Source organism: Sceloporus occidentalis, unplaced genomic scaffold, assembly GCF_023333645.1.
Source record: "Sceloporus occidentalis isolate IW3139 unplaced genomic scaffold, rSceOcc1.0.p SCAF_6, whole genome shotgun sequence".
NCBI classification, from domain to species: Eukaryota; Metazoa; Chordata; class Lepidosauria; order Squamata; family Phrynosomatidae; genus Sceloporus; species Sceloporus occidentalis.
In genome coordinates this window covers 3,422,004-3,436,137 of record NW_028316986.1, presented here as the reverse complement: position 1 = coordinate 3,436,137, position 14,134 = coordinate 3,422,004, and the positions used below count along the sequence as shown (strand labels likewise).

The window sequence follows — 14,134 nt, the reverse complement described above, 5'->3', positions numbered from 1 at the left end:
AAAAGGTTGCCAAACTGACAAGTCCTTTTCTTTCACAACTGTGGAGACTTTGGGGAGGCGCTGGAATTGTCATCCAACACTACTTTCCTTCTTTCACTGGGTAAAAAAACAACACCCCTGTAAACAAGGAGGTAACAGGAACATTTTCTAATAAAGCAGACAATATAAGAAGCTACAGACCAAACTTTCATACCTTCCCTCCCACTCCCACCCTGCAACCAAGACTAGAAATTTCAATTAAGAACCAACACCCGCACCCGGAGCCTCCCCTCATTATCCTCCTGTTGCCTTTCCAGTGTAACCGCTTAAAATCTCCCGCTGATTCCTTACAGATGTCCTTTGTACAGTTTTGTCTTTTACAAAAAGGCAGCCTGCTCTCTGTGCTGCAAGAAGAAAAAGTAACCCATTTACTATTTAATCGGAGCCCCCTCCCCCCAAAAAACCATCAGAAAAAGAGAAGATTTTTCCTTCCAAAACAAAAAGCCTGTCGTCTGCTTTTGAGGGACTATTTATGGTATGCTTTTTAGAGAAGCGTAGGGATATTTATTTATTTAAAAATAATATTAACCTAAGAGTTTCAGTTAACAAGCAAAAAGGGGTAAAGGGCTGGGGGTAAACATTGCCAAATAAATAAAGTCATATCGAAAAGTCCAAAATGTAAGTACCATCAGCAGTCAGTTTGCAGACTTGATCAAGCAGCATCATTGCTTCGACGTAATCTTTCTGAGAAATTGCTGGCTAAGGAAGAGGGGGAAAAGGCAGCATTCGAGTTAGGCTTTGTTGTGCAGTTAATACCTGATAAGAGGGAAAATGTTGAGCTCTGTTATTCTGACATGAAATGAGCACTGCTCATTTAAAAATGGGGTGTGTGAGAGAGATGAGGAGAGAGGTGTGGATCAAGCGCTGGTCCCGTCCTCTTCGATCACCCGGTTCATGCTGGTGCCATGCGTGATGTGAGTCACGGGGTTTCCGCTGAGGTCCCTGGTGCTGCTGTGGCGAGACTGGTCGTTGAGCCGGTGGGAGCTGCTGTGCCTGGAGTGGTCGGTCAGCCGAGACATACTGCCGTGAGGTAGCCGGTCTTCAATCCCGCGGTAACTGCAGGGGGTATACCTAATTCATAAAGACTCATCTGCTTCAGTAACCCAGGCAAGAATGCACTGCCACACTCAAATACTTACAAGCCCTCTTCAAATCTTTAAAGGGGTCTCACTTGGTGGAAGAGGGAGCGAGCTTGTTTCCTGCTGCTCTAGAGAGTAGGACCTGAACCAGTGGAGTCAAAGGACAATGGAGGAGTGTAGACAATAACTACACTTCCAGAGAAACTTAGGAAACTCTTTGACAGGGGAATGGACTCCCCCAGAAGGAGGTGGACTCTCTATTCTACTTTAGTCAGACCTCATCTGGAATATTGTGAAATAGATACATAAATAAATATTGTGTTCAGTTCTGGTGAAAGATATGGACACTACCATGCCCTCTGAGGAGTGGTTTAGGGAGGTGGGTATGTTTAGCCTGGGGAAGAGATGGGTAAGAGGAAACACAATAGTCAGGTTTAAATATCTGAAGGGATGTCATATTGATGAGGGAACAGGCTTATTTTTCACAGCTCCAGAGACCAGGAGCAATGGATTCAAACTATAGGAAAAGAGATTCCACCTAAATGTCAGCAGGAATGTTCCTATGGTCAGAGCTGTTTGAAGATGTTGAGAATAGAACCCAGAACAATGGATGCAAGCTACAGGAAAAGAGATTCCACCTAAACACTCTCCTGGCAGTGAGAGCTGTTCGACAGTGAAAGATGCTGCCTTGGAGAATGGTGGAGTCTCCTTCTTTGGAGGTTTTTAAACAGAGACTGGATGGCCATCTATTGGTTTGCTTTTATTCAGTGATCCTGCATGGCAGAGGGGGATTGGACTGGGTGGCCCTTGGGGTTTCTTCCAACTCTGTGATTCTAAGATTCTAAGCCTTAGGGGTAGGACACACTCTATGCATACTGAAGTTCTCTCATTTAATCCCAGGCATCTCTTGTCATAATTTCTCATTTTAGTAGATTAGGAACACTACTATTTAAGATCTGTGAATTGTTGCCAAGCAGCGAGTAGCAGACTTCCCTGATTTCCTGCCCCAGACAGGCTGGCCTAAAGCTCCCAGAATCTCCAAGATGAGACTGGGATTATGGGATTTGTAGTCCAGTATACCCGGAGGGCACCAATCTGTGGGTTACCTGGACTGGCTTCTGCTTTAATACACAAACATGCTCTTTGTTGTCTACTTATTTGGGGCGTGAGAGCCTTATCTTCTCACCTGCCATCCCGTGACCGATGCAAGCTGCCATGGTAGCTGCTGACTTTGCTGTGGACACTGCCGGCTTTGCTCCGCTGGTCATCCATCATCGCCAGCTGAGTAGAGGAAGCATGTGTTGAGGTCCCTTGGGTGGAAGTGCCTCTGGATTTGCGGACTATGGGAGTGTTGGGGTCCCTCAAGAGTGACTGAGCAAAGTCGGGCTCCTGAAGGACTTGCCGGCTCTCGTTCACAACCCTGGAGAATAAATTGTGAAGACCAGTCACTTTTAATGCTAGAAAGTCAATCAGCACAGCAGGGAAGTATACAGAGGTTAGACGGAGTAATTTTAAATAGGCCTATTGAATATACCTGCTGAGTTGGGTGATCCTGTTCTTATGTGTTAACCTCTACATCTAGAGGTGGCAAAACCATCTTAGAAATTAACCAATATTACAGCTGGGACTGTGGGCTGACCATTGCCTTTACCTAGTAGTTTTTTAATGTTTATTTTCATCAGAATTTTAAAAATTTGTTACCTAAGGCATCTACGCCACTCTTTTAAAACCTCCAGAGAAGGAGACTGCATTTCCAAGTCACTTCCAATTTATGGCAATCTTAAAGTCACAAGGTTTTCTTTACAAGATTTGTTCAGAGAGGGTTTGTCTTTACTTTCCCCTGAGGTTGAGAGAGTGTGATTTGCCCAAGGTCACCCAGTGGGTTTCCATGGCCAAGTGGGGATTGAAACTCTGACCTCTAGAGTCATAGTCCAACATTCAAACTACTACACCACATTGGCTTTGCTGCATGGGTCAGATATCATCTCATATTTCTGTATGAAAATTGGGAATTCTGTATGTAAACTAATAATGGATTGGATGAGGCCAAACAAATAGAGATTTATCCAGACAAGACAAAGGTACTCCCAGCCAGTTAGATCAGGGAATAGGGACTTTGCTTGTGCTGAATGGATTACACTCTCCTGAAGATGCAGGTCTTCAGCTTGAGTGTTCTCCAGGATTCAGCTCTGAGCCTGGAAGCCCAGGTTCCTTGAGACACCAAATCTGACCACAGTAACACACACCTTAAGCTACATCCCAGTTGGACTCCTGTAATGCGCTCAACATGGAGCTGCCTTTGAAGAATGTTCGGAAATTTCAATGGTCTGAAAGAGCTTCAACCAGAATGCTAACTGATGCTTGCTATAGGGAACACAAAACTCCCTTGTTGCAACAATTCTGCTGGCTGCCAGTTCGTTTCTGGGCACAATTCCACATTCTAGTTCTGGCCTTTAAAGCTGTACATGGCTCAGGTCCAGGTTATTTAAAGGGCCATATTCTCTCTTACGAACATGGCCCTGGTTTGAGATCTTCTGGGGAGGCCCTTCTCTCTGGCACACAAACCTCACTGGAACATCTGGTAGGACACACAGGAGACAGGGCCTTCTCAGTGGCTGCCCTTCCCAGAAAAATTAAGACTGGCATCCTCCTTACTTTTTTTTCATAGACAAGAAAATACGTTTCAGTGAAAAAGACTGTTCAAATCAGTTTTATAGTGTTTTAATGTAGTGTTTTAAAATTGGTTTTAAAACGTTGGTAAACATTTTTAATTTGTTGTTATGGAAGCCGCCTTGGGTCCCGGCCTGGGAGAGGGGAGATATAAATAAATTCTGTTCCAACAGGCATCTGATGAATGGTTATATAAGGCCCATAATATACAATATGCTGAATCTTGCTAACTGTTGTGCTTATCGTATTGTTTAATTATGTTTTAAGTTTTGTATTTTGTAGATTTTTAATATTTAAAAAAATATTGTAAGTTGCTTTGAGCCCCAATGTGAGAAAAACGGTGGGGCAGAACTAAATATAATAATAATAAGTGACTCTGGGCAAATCATACTTTCTCAGCCACAGAGGATGGCAATGGCAAACTCCCTCTTGAAGAAACATGCTGAGAAAACCATCTTAAGAGTCACCATAAGTCAAAAATGACTTGAAGGCACACAACAACAATAATACTTGCCTGAGATTGCAGAAGGGTGTAAAATTGTGCCATTATCTTTGGAGACCAAGAAGAGAGAAGTCCTGCATGGGCCACCATTAGCCACTACAGCTGACAGATAGCTACAAATGATTATGTCCAGAGATCCAAGAGTCATCTTTCCTAAGTGGGATACCTATGCCATTTGGTTATTTATTAATTAAAATATTTAAACCCCATCCTATATCCAAGGATATCAGGACAGCTTAAAGATCCTTGAATGTTCAGTACCTGTGCATCTGCAGAAACACTCAGCCAATGTTAAGATAAGAACAGGGTTTTCATTCTAGGCTCTCAGGAAGAAAGACTACAAAAAGCAAAAGTGTGTTTATGTGGGAAAAGAGATAGTTATTGGAAATTGCCTCCAACTTTGTTCCATTAGAACTCCATAGAGAGGACATGGACTGAGCTTTTTGTTTGTATATACCTTTGGTCCATAACATTACAGGCAAGCAAGAGGCAGGTCTGTGAAACTAACATTTTTCTTTCCCCTGTATGATTTCCTACCATCTTTGTCTGATGAAGAAGCCAGTGAGCTTTGAAAGCTAGCAGAATGAAAGTTTGCATCTTCTGGTTGGCCTGATAAAAGCATCACCAAATTTTGCATCTTCTGGTTGGTCTGATAAAGGCATCACCACAATTTACTACTCTGGATTCTGATTCTTTTTGTTTGACTGAAGAAGCAACAGCTTAAAGCAAACCAGAATGTTATTCTGCAGTGGTTTCCACTGTCAACCTGCCAGTATTTAGGTACCATAACTCACTCTTTTTTTCTGCGTCCATGGAAGAAACTGGCCCATTCAAAGCAGGTCTTTTTACTTCCAACCCAGAAGACGGAAGGGATTCCCACTATGAGAGCCATGAGATACTTCATCAGAAACAGAATCAAGTCTGGACGACTCATCTGAGTGACCTGCAGAGAAAGAGAGAAGAGGCAAGACCAAACATGAGACAAAATTGGCTGTGACTCTCTCCCATGTTCAGCTCACTAAAAATAAAGAAATAAAACTGGTCTTGCAAAAAGCAAAGAACCAGTTGCATCCTGTGATCTCCTCTCCCTAGGGTGAGATGTAGTGTACAGGAGATAGTTGCAGCTGATCTTAAACCAAGGCAGTTTTCAAATCATGTCAGTAAGACTGATTTTAAACCAAGGCTTCTCGTGTTCCTTAAATGTTTCCTAAAGCAAGTGAGCAGGCCAATAAAACCATTCAAACAGGGAAGGAATGTTTTCAAGGGAAATGATCACAAGTTGTTCCACTACAGGGACTTCGTGCTGCAGATCTTACTAGAATAGTACACGAACACTCATGTGGAAGCAATCCACTCTGTTCAGAATCCTAGAATTGAAAGAGACCCCAAGGACCATCCAGTCCAACCCCATTCTGCCATGTAGGAAGACACAATCTTGTGACAGCTGGTCAACCAGCCCCTACTTAATAACCTCCAAAGGAGACCACCACCATCCAAGGGAGTGTGTTCCACTGTCAACAGCTCTTATCCTCAGGACGTGGTGCTTCCTAATTTTAGGTAGAATCTCTTTTCCTGTAGCTTGAATCCATTGCTCTGTGTTCTAGTATTTGGAGCAGCAGAAAACAAGCTTGCTCATTCCTCAATATGACATCCCTTCAAATAATTTAACAGGGCTATCATGTCATCCCTTAACCTTGCCTTTTCCAGGCTAAACTACCCAGTTCCCCAAGTCACTCCTCATATGTCCTGGTGTCCAGACCTTCCACCATTTTGATCGCCCTTCTCTGGACATGCTCCAGCTTGTCAATATCATTCCTGAATTGTGTTGCCCAGAAACAGACAGTTTTCCAGGTGAGGCCTGACTAAAACAAAATAGAGCGGTACTGTTACTTTCCCTCTTTCTAGACACTGTACTTCTATTAATGCAGAGACTCACATTGCTGACTCTAGTTCAGTAAGAGTCCTACATCCTTTTCGCATGTAATGTCATCAAGCCAGGTGTCACCCATATCTGTCCATTTCATTTTTACTGCCCAAATGTAATATCCTATATTTCTCACTGTTGTAATCCATTTTGTTAGTTTTGGTCCAGCCATTCTGAATTTTGAATTTGGGAAGGGGAACGAACTGGCAGCCTGTGGACCCAAGAGGCCTTCTCCATCCCTTTTCCCAAGTGTCTTGGGGTTTTCATGACAAATATAGCTTCTTTGGAGAGCCAGTGTGGTGTAGTGCTTTGGATTACAACTCTGGAGACCAGGGTTTGAATCCCTGGGTGACCTTGGGCAAGTCACACTCTCTCAGCCTCAGAGGAAGACAAAGGCACCCCCACCCTGAACAAATTTTGCCATGTAAACTCTGTAATAGGGCCCCCATAAGTCAGAAACTATTTCAAGACACACCACAACTTCCTTGACTGAGTCCATCCATCTGTAATGTAGTCTTCCTCTTTACCTGTTGCCTTCTACATTATCAAGCATTAGTATGTTTTTAAATAGCCATGCCTTTTTTCATGATTTGACCAAAGTATGTGTGTTTACATGCAGCTAAAGGAATAAGATCTTCTGACCATTGGATGATAGAACAAATTATTATCTTCCCAATCTCAATGTAAATGCAGGGCCGCCATACTCAGCACCATACCTAGCAAGGCACATCTGAGTGCTGCAAGGAGAAAGACTGTTCCTCCTTCAGCAGAGCTCTTTCTGCCATCCTTCATCAATCTGTACAGTTAAATCAAGTTATTATTGTTGAATTGGGGCAGGCGCCACATGAGCTGGCCATGAGGCTGTTGTCCCGCAGGCTCTGCAGAAAGACCTGCCTGTAAAGCAGTTGCTATAAGCTTCCAATTTATTGAGGCATTGTTTTTGACCCCCAGGACCACTGGCCATTCGACCCTGGCCAGCATCAGCCCTGTGCTTGAAATGGAGTGGAACTGGAACCTTCCCCCTCTCCTCTCTGCAAATAAAGATACCACCTAGGAAGCGTTCAGGGCAGCTGAATGTGGAGGCGTTCATTGTGCCGTCAGATGTCATCAGCATCCTTCGTTGCTCTGAGCCAGAAAGTGGCGGTAAAGACATTTGAGCGATGCCAAGTGGTGGTCAGACAATGGAGTGACGGTTGACCCCACTTGATATGAAAGGAGAGAAAGCCTGGTTTAACAAAAATGCACATGCTATTGTTGAGTCTCCCGCCTCCTCTCCACCCTCTTAATTGAGGCTGTGAAGACAGGGGGAAAAAGAAGACCAGGCGACACTAGCAGCTGAAGACTGCTGGGGACTCATTGTTGGGAACTGCAGAGTTCCCCACTGACTCCAAACCGTGGCTTCTTTCCCTAGTCCCACACCAATAATTTAAACAGCATGATGGACTAGAGCAAATGAGGAGATCTTCTGGATGATGCAATTTCACTCCAGAGGGAAACAATGACAACTTGGACCAGTGCTTTTTTAACCTCTTCTTTATTAGGGACCTTCTTTGAATATCTTTTGTTGTTCCAGCTCCCTGAGATTTAACTCAAGATTTAAAGCCTTAATAATAATAATAATAATAATAATAATAATAATAATAATAATAAATAATTATGAACACCCAATTAACACTGCATTAAGAATTACCCCATCTGTTAAACACACCAGAGGGGAAGGGAAGACATTTCCCCTGCTTCTTTCCACCAGTTTGTGGCTGGTGCAGATTGAACTGCAATGCACAGGCACTGCCAGCCAGCCAGCCAGCCTTTGCCATGGTTCCTGTTGTGTTGCCATTACATTATCACTTAGCTGCTCAGACTGGCTCCTCCCTGGAACTGCATGCCAGAAGCCAAGGCAGAGAAGGAAGGGCAAAGACAGGCTAGTTGGTTGTCAGATCCATCCATCCAGCCAGCCAGCCTTTGCCTTGTCTCCTGCCATGTGGCTGCTCTGCGGCAGAGAGGAGGTGGACTGAGCAGCTTTCAAGCCTTTGCAGACCCCCTGTGAGGACACCATGGGGGTCCCTAACCCCCTGGAGGGGTCTATGGACCACAGGTTAAGAACCACACCGACCTGGACCATTTCTCAGCTGGTTTTAAGAGCATCAGAAGGACTACACTGGACCAGACCAAATGCTGACCTAGTCCAAGGTTCTGTTCACTCAGTAGTCAATCAGTTGTCTGTAAGAAGCTCATCAGTACACCATGTATGCAATTGCACCCTCTGCCTCACAATCCCCCAGCAACTGATATGCAGAAGTGCAAGCTTGTTTTCTGCTGCCCCAGAAACTAGAACATGGAACAATGGATGCAAGCTACAGGAAAAGAGATTCCACCTCAACATTACAAGGAGCTTGACAGTAAAAGCTGTTTCACAGTGGGACAGATTCCCTCGGAGGGTGGTGGAATCTCCTTCTTTGAAGGTCTTTAAACAGAGGCTGGATGGTCATCTGTTGGGGATGCCTTGATTGAGAGTTCCTGCATGGCAGGGGGTTGGACTAGATGGTCCTTGGGGTTTCTTCCAACTCTATGATTCTAAGTATATTGCCTTCAATACCAGAAGTGCTACACAGCTGCCCTGACTAGAAGCCATTGATGGTACTATTCTCCATGTCACTGTTCAATCCCTGTTTAAAAGCATCCAAGTTGGTAGCCATCAACCCACCGTGTGGCAATGAGTTCCATAGTTTAATGAAACACAGCATGAATGAGCTGTTCCTTTTATCTGCTCTGAATCCCCACCATTTAACTTCAAGAGAGGACCTCAATTTTAGTACAGTACAATGAGAGAGGAAGAAAAGCTTCCCCATCTGCATTCCCCACACCATGTGTGCTTTTACATGCCTCAAAAATGATAATGTGGAAAACTGACCTAAGGAGAGACCAGGGATGGGGCCCTAAATTTGTCTAATCTGCTCTGTCTGGATCCATACTCTTGTCACTGAAAGGAGAAATAGATCAGTGCTACTCTAAGTGGTTGCCCATGATTAGTCCACAAGCTACACACAGCGATTCCCAAACTTTGGTCCTCCAGGTGTTTTGGACTTCAGCTTCCCAGAAGCCTTAGCCATCTTAGTCAATGGTCTGGGATTCTGGGAACTGAAATCCAAAACACCTGGAAGGCCAGAGTATGGGAATCATTGGCTCCTGGTGTGTGGTGAGCCTCCAGGAATGAAGGAACTCAGCTGTAGTCAATGGGCACAAATATGCTGAGAGTCCCTGACACAAAACACCCCGGCAATCCCCACATTAAGTTAGCTTAAAAAAGTACTGAAGTAAAGCACCCAGAGGGCTTGGTCCTTTATTGAGCTGTAACATAGGTGGCTTTACTGACCTGGAGAAGCACAACCATTTCCAGGGTTGAAGGTGTTCCCAAATTCCAATAACCACAGGGCTTTCATGTAGCTGTTTGCTAGGGGAATTATGCATGAAGCCCACTTGCTGATCGGCTGGTGGGATGACAGAGCTTTGAAATGCTACAGTTTTTGGACTATAACTCCCTGAACACCCTCCCTCCAAAGAAAGTAAGCAGGCTGGGAGGTCCTGGACACTCTGTGATCCAAAAAAGCAATTTTTTTGACTCGGGAAAATCTGAACAGGCCCAATGTGTCCAAACTTCACTCCTGACCAAAATGCTGTCTTAATAGTTTGTTTTAAAATTATTTTTAAGGAGTATTTAGTTTGTTTTTTAAAGTTAATTTGTATTTGTTTTATCTCTGTATTGTTTTAATGGATTTTTTTAAAACCTGTGATGTGTTGCCTTCAGGGCCTTGGTGGGCTAAGAGGCAACATGTACCGGTAAATGCTTTTTAAAAAAAGGTAAAATAAATCTTTGCTCCCTACTTCCAGCCATTCATATAGGTTTGTTCCAGGAAAAGAGCCAGCTTGCTCTTGCTCTCTTATATAACGAATTACTTCCAGCCACTGCTTAGAGATAGGCCTGCCTGCAGCGACGTGGGCAGCAGCAGAGCAGTTCTTTTGGAACAACAGTCTAAGAATAAACACCAGCATTGCTGCAGTTTTGAAGAAACAGAAACTATCTGCTCTGCATAATCACCTTCCCAAGCGGCGGCTGCTGCTGCTGCTCCTCTTCTCACTTTGTATAAGGTGAGAGAAGCAAAAGGAACAGAGTGAACCAGCTACTGATGGAGAAGCTCTGCAGAAGGAAAGGTGTTTCTGAACAGTCCTTTGAATGGCAAGCAAAATCTGAGACACATTCAAGGGAGGAAGCTGTCCAGAAGTCAAATGGACATAGAGGACTCTCCTTCATTAGAGATTTCTAAGGAGGGATTTAGAGCACTACCTTTCAGGGATGCTTTAGCTCTGGATTCCTGCATGGTAGGGTCTACAAGGCCTTACCAACCCCTCCGGTTCTGTGACACTAAAAGACACAGAAGAGAACCACAGAGTGGGCTATGGACCCCAGAGGGGGACTGATCAAATTGGTGAAAGGTCTGGAGACCATGCCCCAATGAGGAGTGGCTTAGGGAGCTGGAGAAGAGAAGGTTAAGAGGTGATATGATAGCCCTGTTGAAATATTTGAAAGGGTGTCATATTGAGGGTAGAGAAAGCTTGTTTTTTGCTGCTCCAGAGAATAGGACCTAGAGCAATGGGTTCAAACCACAGGAAAAGAGATTCCAGCTCAAACTTACGAATAGGGTTGCCATAACCCGGCTGCAACCGGGTTTTTCCCGGTTTTGGCGGCACCTGCCCGGTCACGGCACGGGTGCAGCCAAAAACTGGGAAAAGCCCGGTTGCAACGGCCTGGGGCCTCGCTGCCCTCCTCCTCCTCCACCGCACATGGCCGCGCGGAGGAAAAGGAGGGCAGCGAGGCCTGGGGCGGAGGAGGCTGCAGGGAAGCGGCGCCTCTTGGGCGCAGCCGCGCCAACCTCCCCGCCTCCCTGCAGCCTCCTCGCCTCCTTCCTGGTCTCCACGGGGGCCAAGAAGGAGGCGAGGCCCCGATCCTGGCCTCCGATCGCGGCGAGGCCCGGGGCCCAGGCGGGGAGGGAAAGCCTCCTTAAGTGGAGGCTTTCCCTCGCCGCTTGGCTTCCGCTCTGCGCCGCGATCGCGAGGGGAAATGTAGGACAAACTTTTCAAATGTAGGACACATTTTTGTGTGTCCTACATTTGTAAATTTTGTCCTACATTTTCCCCGGTTTGGAGGTCCGGCACTATGGCAACCCTACTTACGAAGAACTTCCTGATGGCACTGCTGTTCGACAGTGGAATGGGCTGCCTCAGAGTGTGGTGAAGTTGCCTTTAGAGGTTTTCAAACAGGGGCTAGAGGACCATCTGTCACAAGGAGGGCTTGGACTGTGCCCGCCTGAATGGCAGAAGAGGGTTGGATTGGATGGCCCTTGGGTCTCTTCCAGCTCTGTGATTCTAAGCCTCATGTTCTTGTCTGCCATTGTTGCCCCTTTATGAGCAGCGTTCCACCTACAAAAGTCCAGACAACCCGATCATCATTGTTCTATATACTTTATTTACATGTTTGCATCCCTATTCTACCATCAAGGATCTCTGAATGGCATTTTACCTTCTCCAGTTACACTCTGAAATGCTACTTAGCCAAGGTGAACCACACGAGCTTCATCATGAGTGAAGATCTGAACCCAGCTTTTGTATGTCTGCATGTAGTGTTCCAGCAGCTACAGGGTAGCTCAAATGGCCCTAAATCCAATTGTCAGTCAGTAAAATGGCGCCACTCAGTCAACGGAACTTATGGAGATGTTAACCTACCAAACTCCCATTTATTCAATGGCTTTGTCATTACCCTCCTCTGAGGCTGGGAGAGTGTGACTTGCCCAGGGCTACCAAGGGGGTTTACATGGCTGAGTGGGGATCTGAACCCTGGTCTCCCAGTGTCAGTGTCATATCCCTGAAAACTAGCATGGTGTAGTGGTTTCAGTGCTAGACTATGACTCTGAAGACCAAGGTTCGATTCCCAGTTCAACCATGAAACCCACTGAGTGGCCTTGGGGAAATCCCATGCTCTCAGCCTCAAGCGAAGGTAATGGCAAACCTCCTCTGAACAAATCTTGCCAAGAAAACCCCAATATAGACTTGCCTTAGGGCCGCCACAAGTCAGAAATAACTTGAAGGCACAGAACAATAACTCCCAGAGCCCTAGTCAAACATTCAGACCACTACACCACCCTCACTTTCTAGATGATGCCAAAACATTAGTGTCAGAGAACCCAGAATGGACCACAGTATCTTGATATATGTCCCTGGTTGTTAAGAACATGAAATCGCCATTTGTGCAATTGTGGCAATTTCACAGTGTCAAAAGCATTAAACTTGTCCCTAGAAAACAAGACATTCCCATCCTGACATCAAAATACAGTGTCGCTCCCAAGCGTCCTTACCGGCCTGCTCCTAATAAACAACCATGGTATACGGAAGATCTTAGAGTAAGGAAGCGGGCTGTGCAACGACTAGAGCGTAACTGGCAAAGACATCAGCGTTTATCTGACAGGACACTCCTCCGCTCTCATTTGAAGGCCTATGGAGTGGCAATAGGTGCAGCTAAGAATTCGTTCTATGCTGCACGTATTGCGTCCGCAGAGTCGCGTCCAGCAGAGCTGTTCAGGGTTGTGAGAGAGCTGACTCAGCTCCCTCCCTCCCTGAGCCCTATTCTGGTACCATCTAAAGCCTGCTGTGATGATTTTAATAACTTCTTTGCGGATAAAATTTCTCAGATCAGGGCTGATCTTGACGCCAGTATTTATGCAGGTCCTGTAAGAGAGGCGTCCGAAGCATCCGTGGCCCCAGTTATACTGGATCGCTTTGAGTTTGTTAGTACCGATGAAGTAGACAAGATCCTTCGAAGCGTTAGGAAGACGACGTGCTCTCTTGATCCCTGTCCCTCATGGTTGGCAGCTCAGGGGGGAGATGCGGTGCTGACTATGTTGCACCGCATCATTAATACTTCTCTAAGAGAGGGTCAGTTTCCATCTAAATTGAAAGTGGCAGTGGTTAAACCCTTGCTCAAGAAACCCTCCTTAGACCCCCTGATTCATAACAACTATCGGCCCATCTCGCTGCTACCTTTTTTGGGGAAGGTGATCGAGAGAGCAGTCGCCTTCCAGCTTCAATCGATCTTGGATGACACCGATTTTCTGGACCCATTTCAAACTGGCTTCCGGGCGGGCTATGGAGTTGAGACTGCCATGGTCGCCTTAGTTGATGACCTCCGTCTGAGCATGGACAGGGGAAGCGTGTCCCTGTTAGTGCTCTTGGACATCTCGGCGGCTTTCGATACCATCGACCATGGTATCCTTCTGGAACGCCTGGGGGAGTTGGGTATCGGGGGCACTGCTTTGCAGTGGTTCCGGTCCTACCTCTCGGGTAGATTCCAGATGGTGGAGCTGGGGGATTGTCGCTCCGATAAGAGGGCATTTACATCCGGTGTCCCTCAGGGAGCGATTTTATCCCCTATGCTTTTTAACATCTACATGAAACCGCTGGGAGAGATCATCCGGAGACACGGGGCGCGGTGTTATCAGTATGCTGATGACACCCAAATAATTTTCTCTGTGTCTCCGACTGATGCAGTAACTAAGGATGGCATCTCTCCTCTAGATGCCTGCTTGGCGTCGGTAATGGGCTGGATGAGGGAGAACATACTCAGTGTGAATCCAGGGAAAACGGAAGTACTGGTGATAGGTCCCTCGGTTCCGGGTGGTGAGATTTGTCAGCCTGTCCTGAATGGGGTCACGCTCCCCTTGAGGGACTCGGTGCGCAGCTTGGGAGTACTCCTTGATTCGTCGCTTCATCTGACATCTCAGGTGGACGCGACGATCAGGAGTGCTTGTTATCAGCTTCGGCTGATACGCCAGCTGCGCCCCTACCTGGGCCGTCGGGACCTTGAAACTGTTG

The 14,134-nt window shown here is 46.0% G+C and overlaps 1 protein-coding gene across 5 annotated transcripts in view; it reads right to left on the bottom strand.

The window, feature by feature from the left end:
* Positions 1-201: 201 nt before the first annotated feature.
* The window catches only part of LOC149310334 (frizzled-3), a 61,565-nt gene continuing 47,632 nt past the window's right edge, over positions 202-14,134 (bottom strand). For 2 of the 5 annotated variants that reach the window (XM_089528740.1, XM_089528741.1), the window contains exons 5-7: positions 5,085-5,233; positions 2,305-2,538; positions 202-1,110 (exon numbers count right to left, since the gene is read on the bottom strand). In XM_089528740.1, coding sequence (XP_089384866.1) covers positions 897-1,110; positions 2,305-2,538; positions 5,085-5,233 — 597 coding nt within the window. In that variant the 3' untranslated portion in view covers positions 202-896. Of the gene's footprint in view, positions 1,111-1,171; positions 1,261-2,304; positions 2,539-5,084; positions 5,234-14,134 lie in introns of those variants that run through there. The other 3 variants (XM_089528742.1, XM_089528744.1, XM_089528743.1) reach the window with 3 other exon arrangements.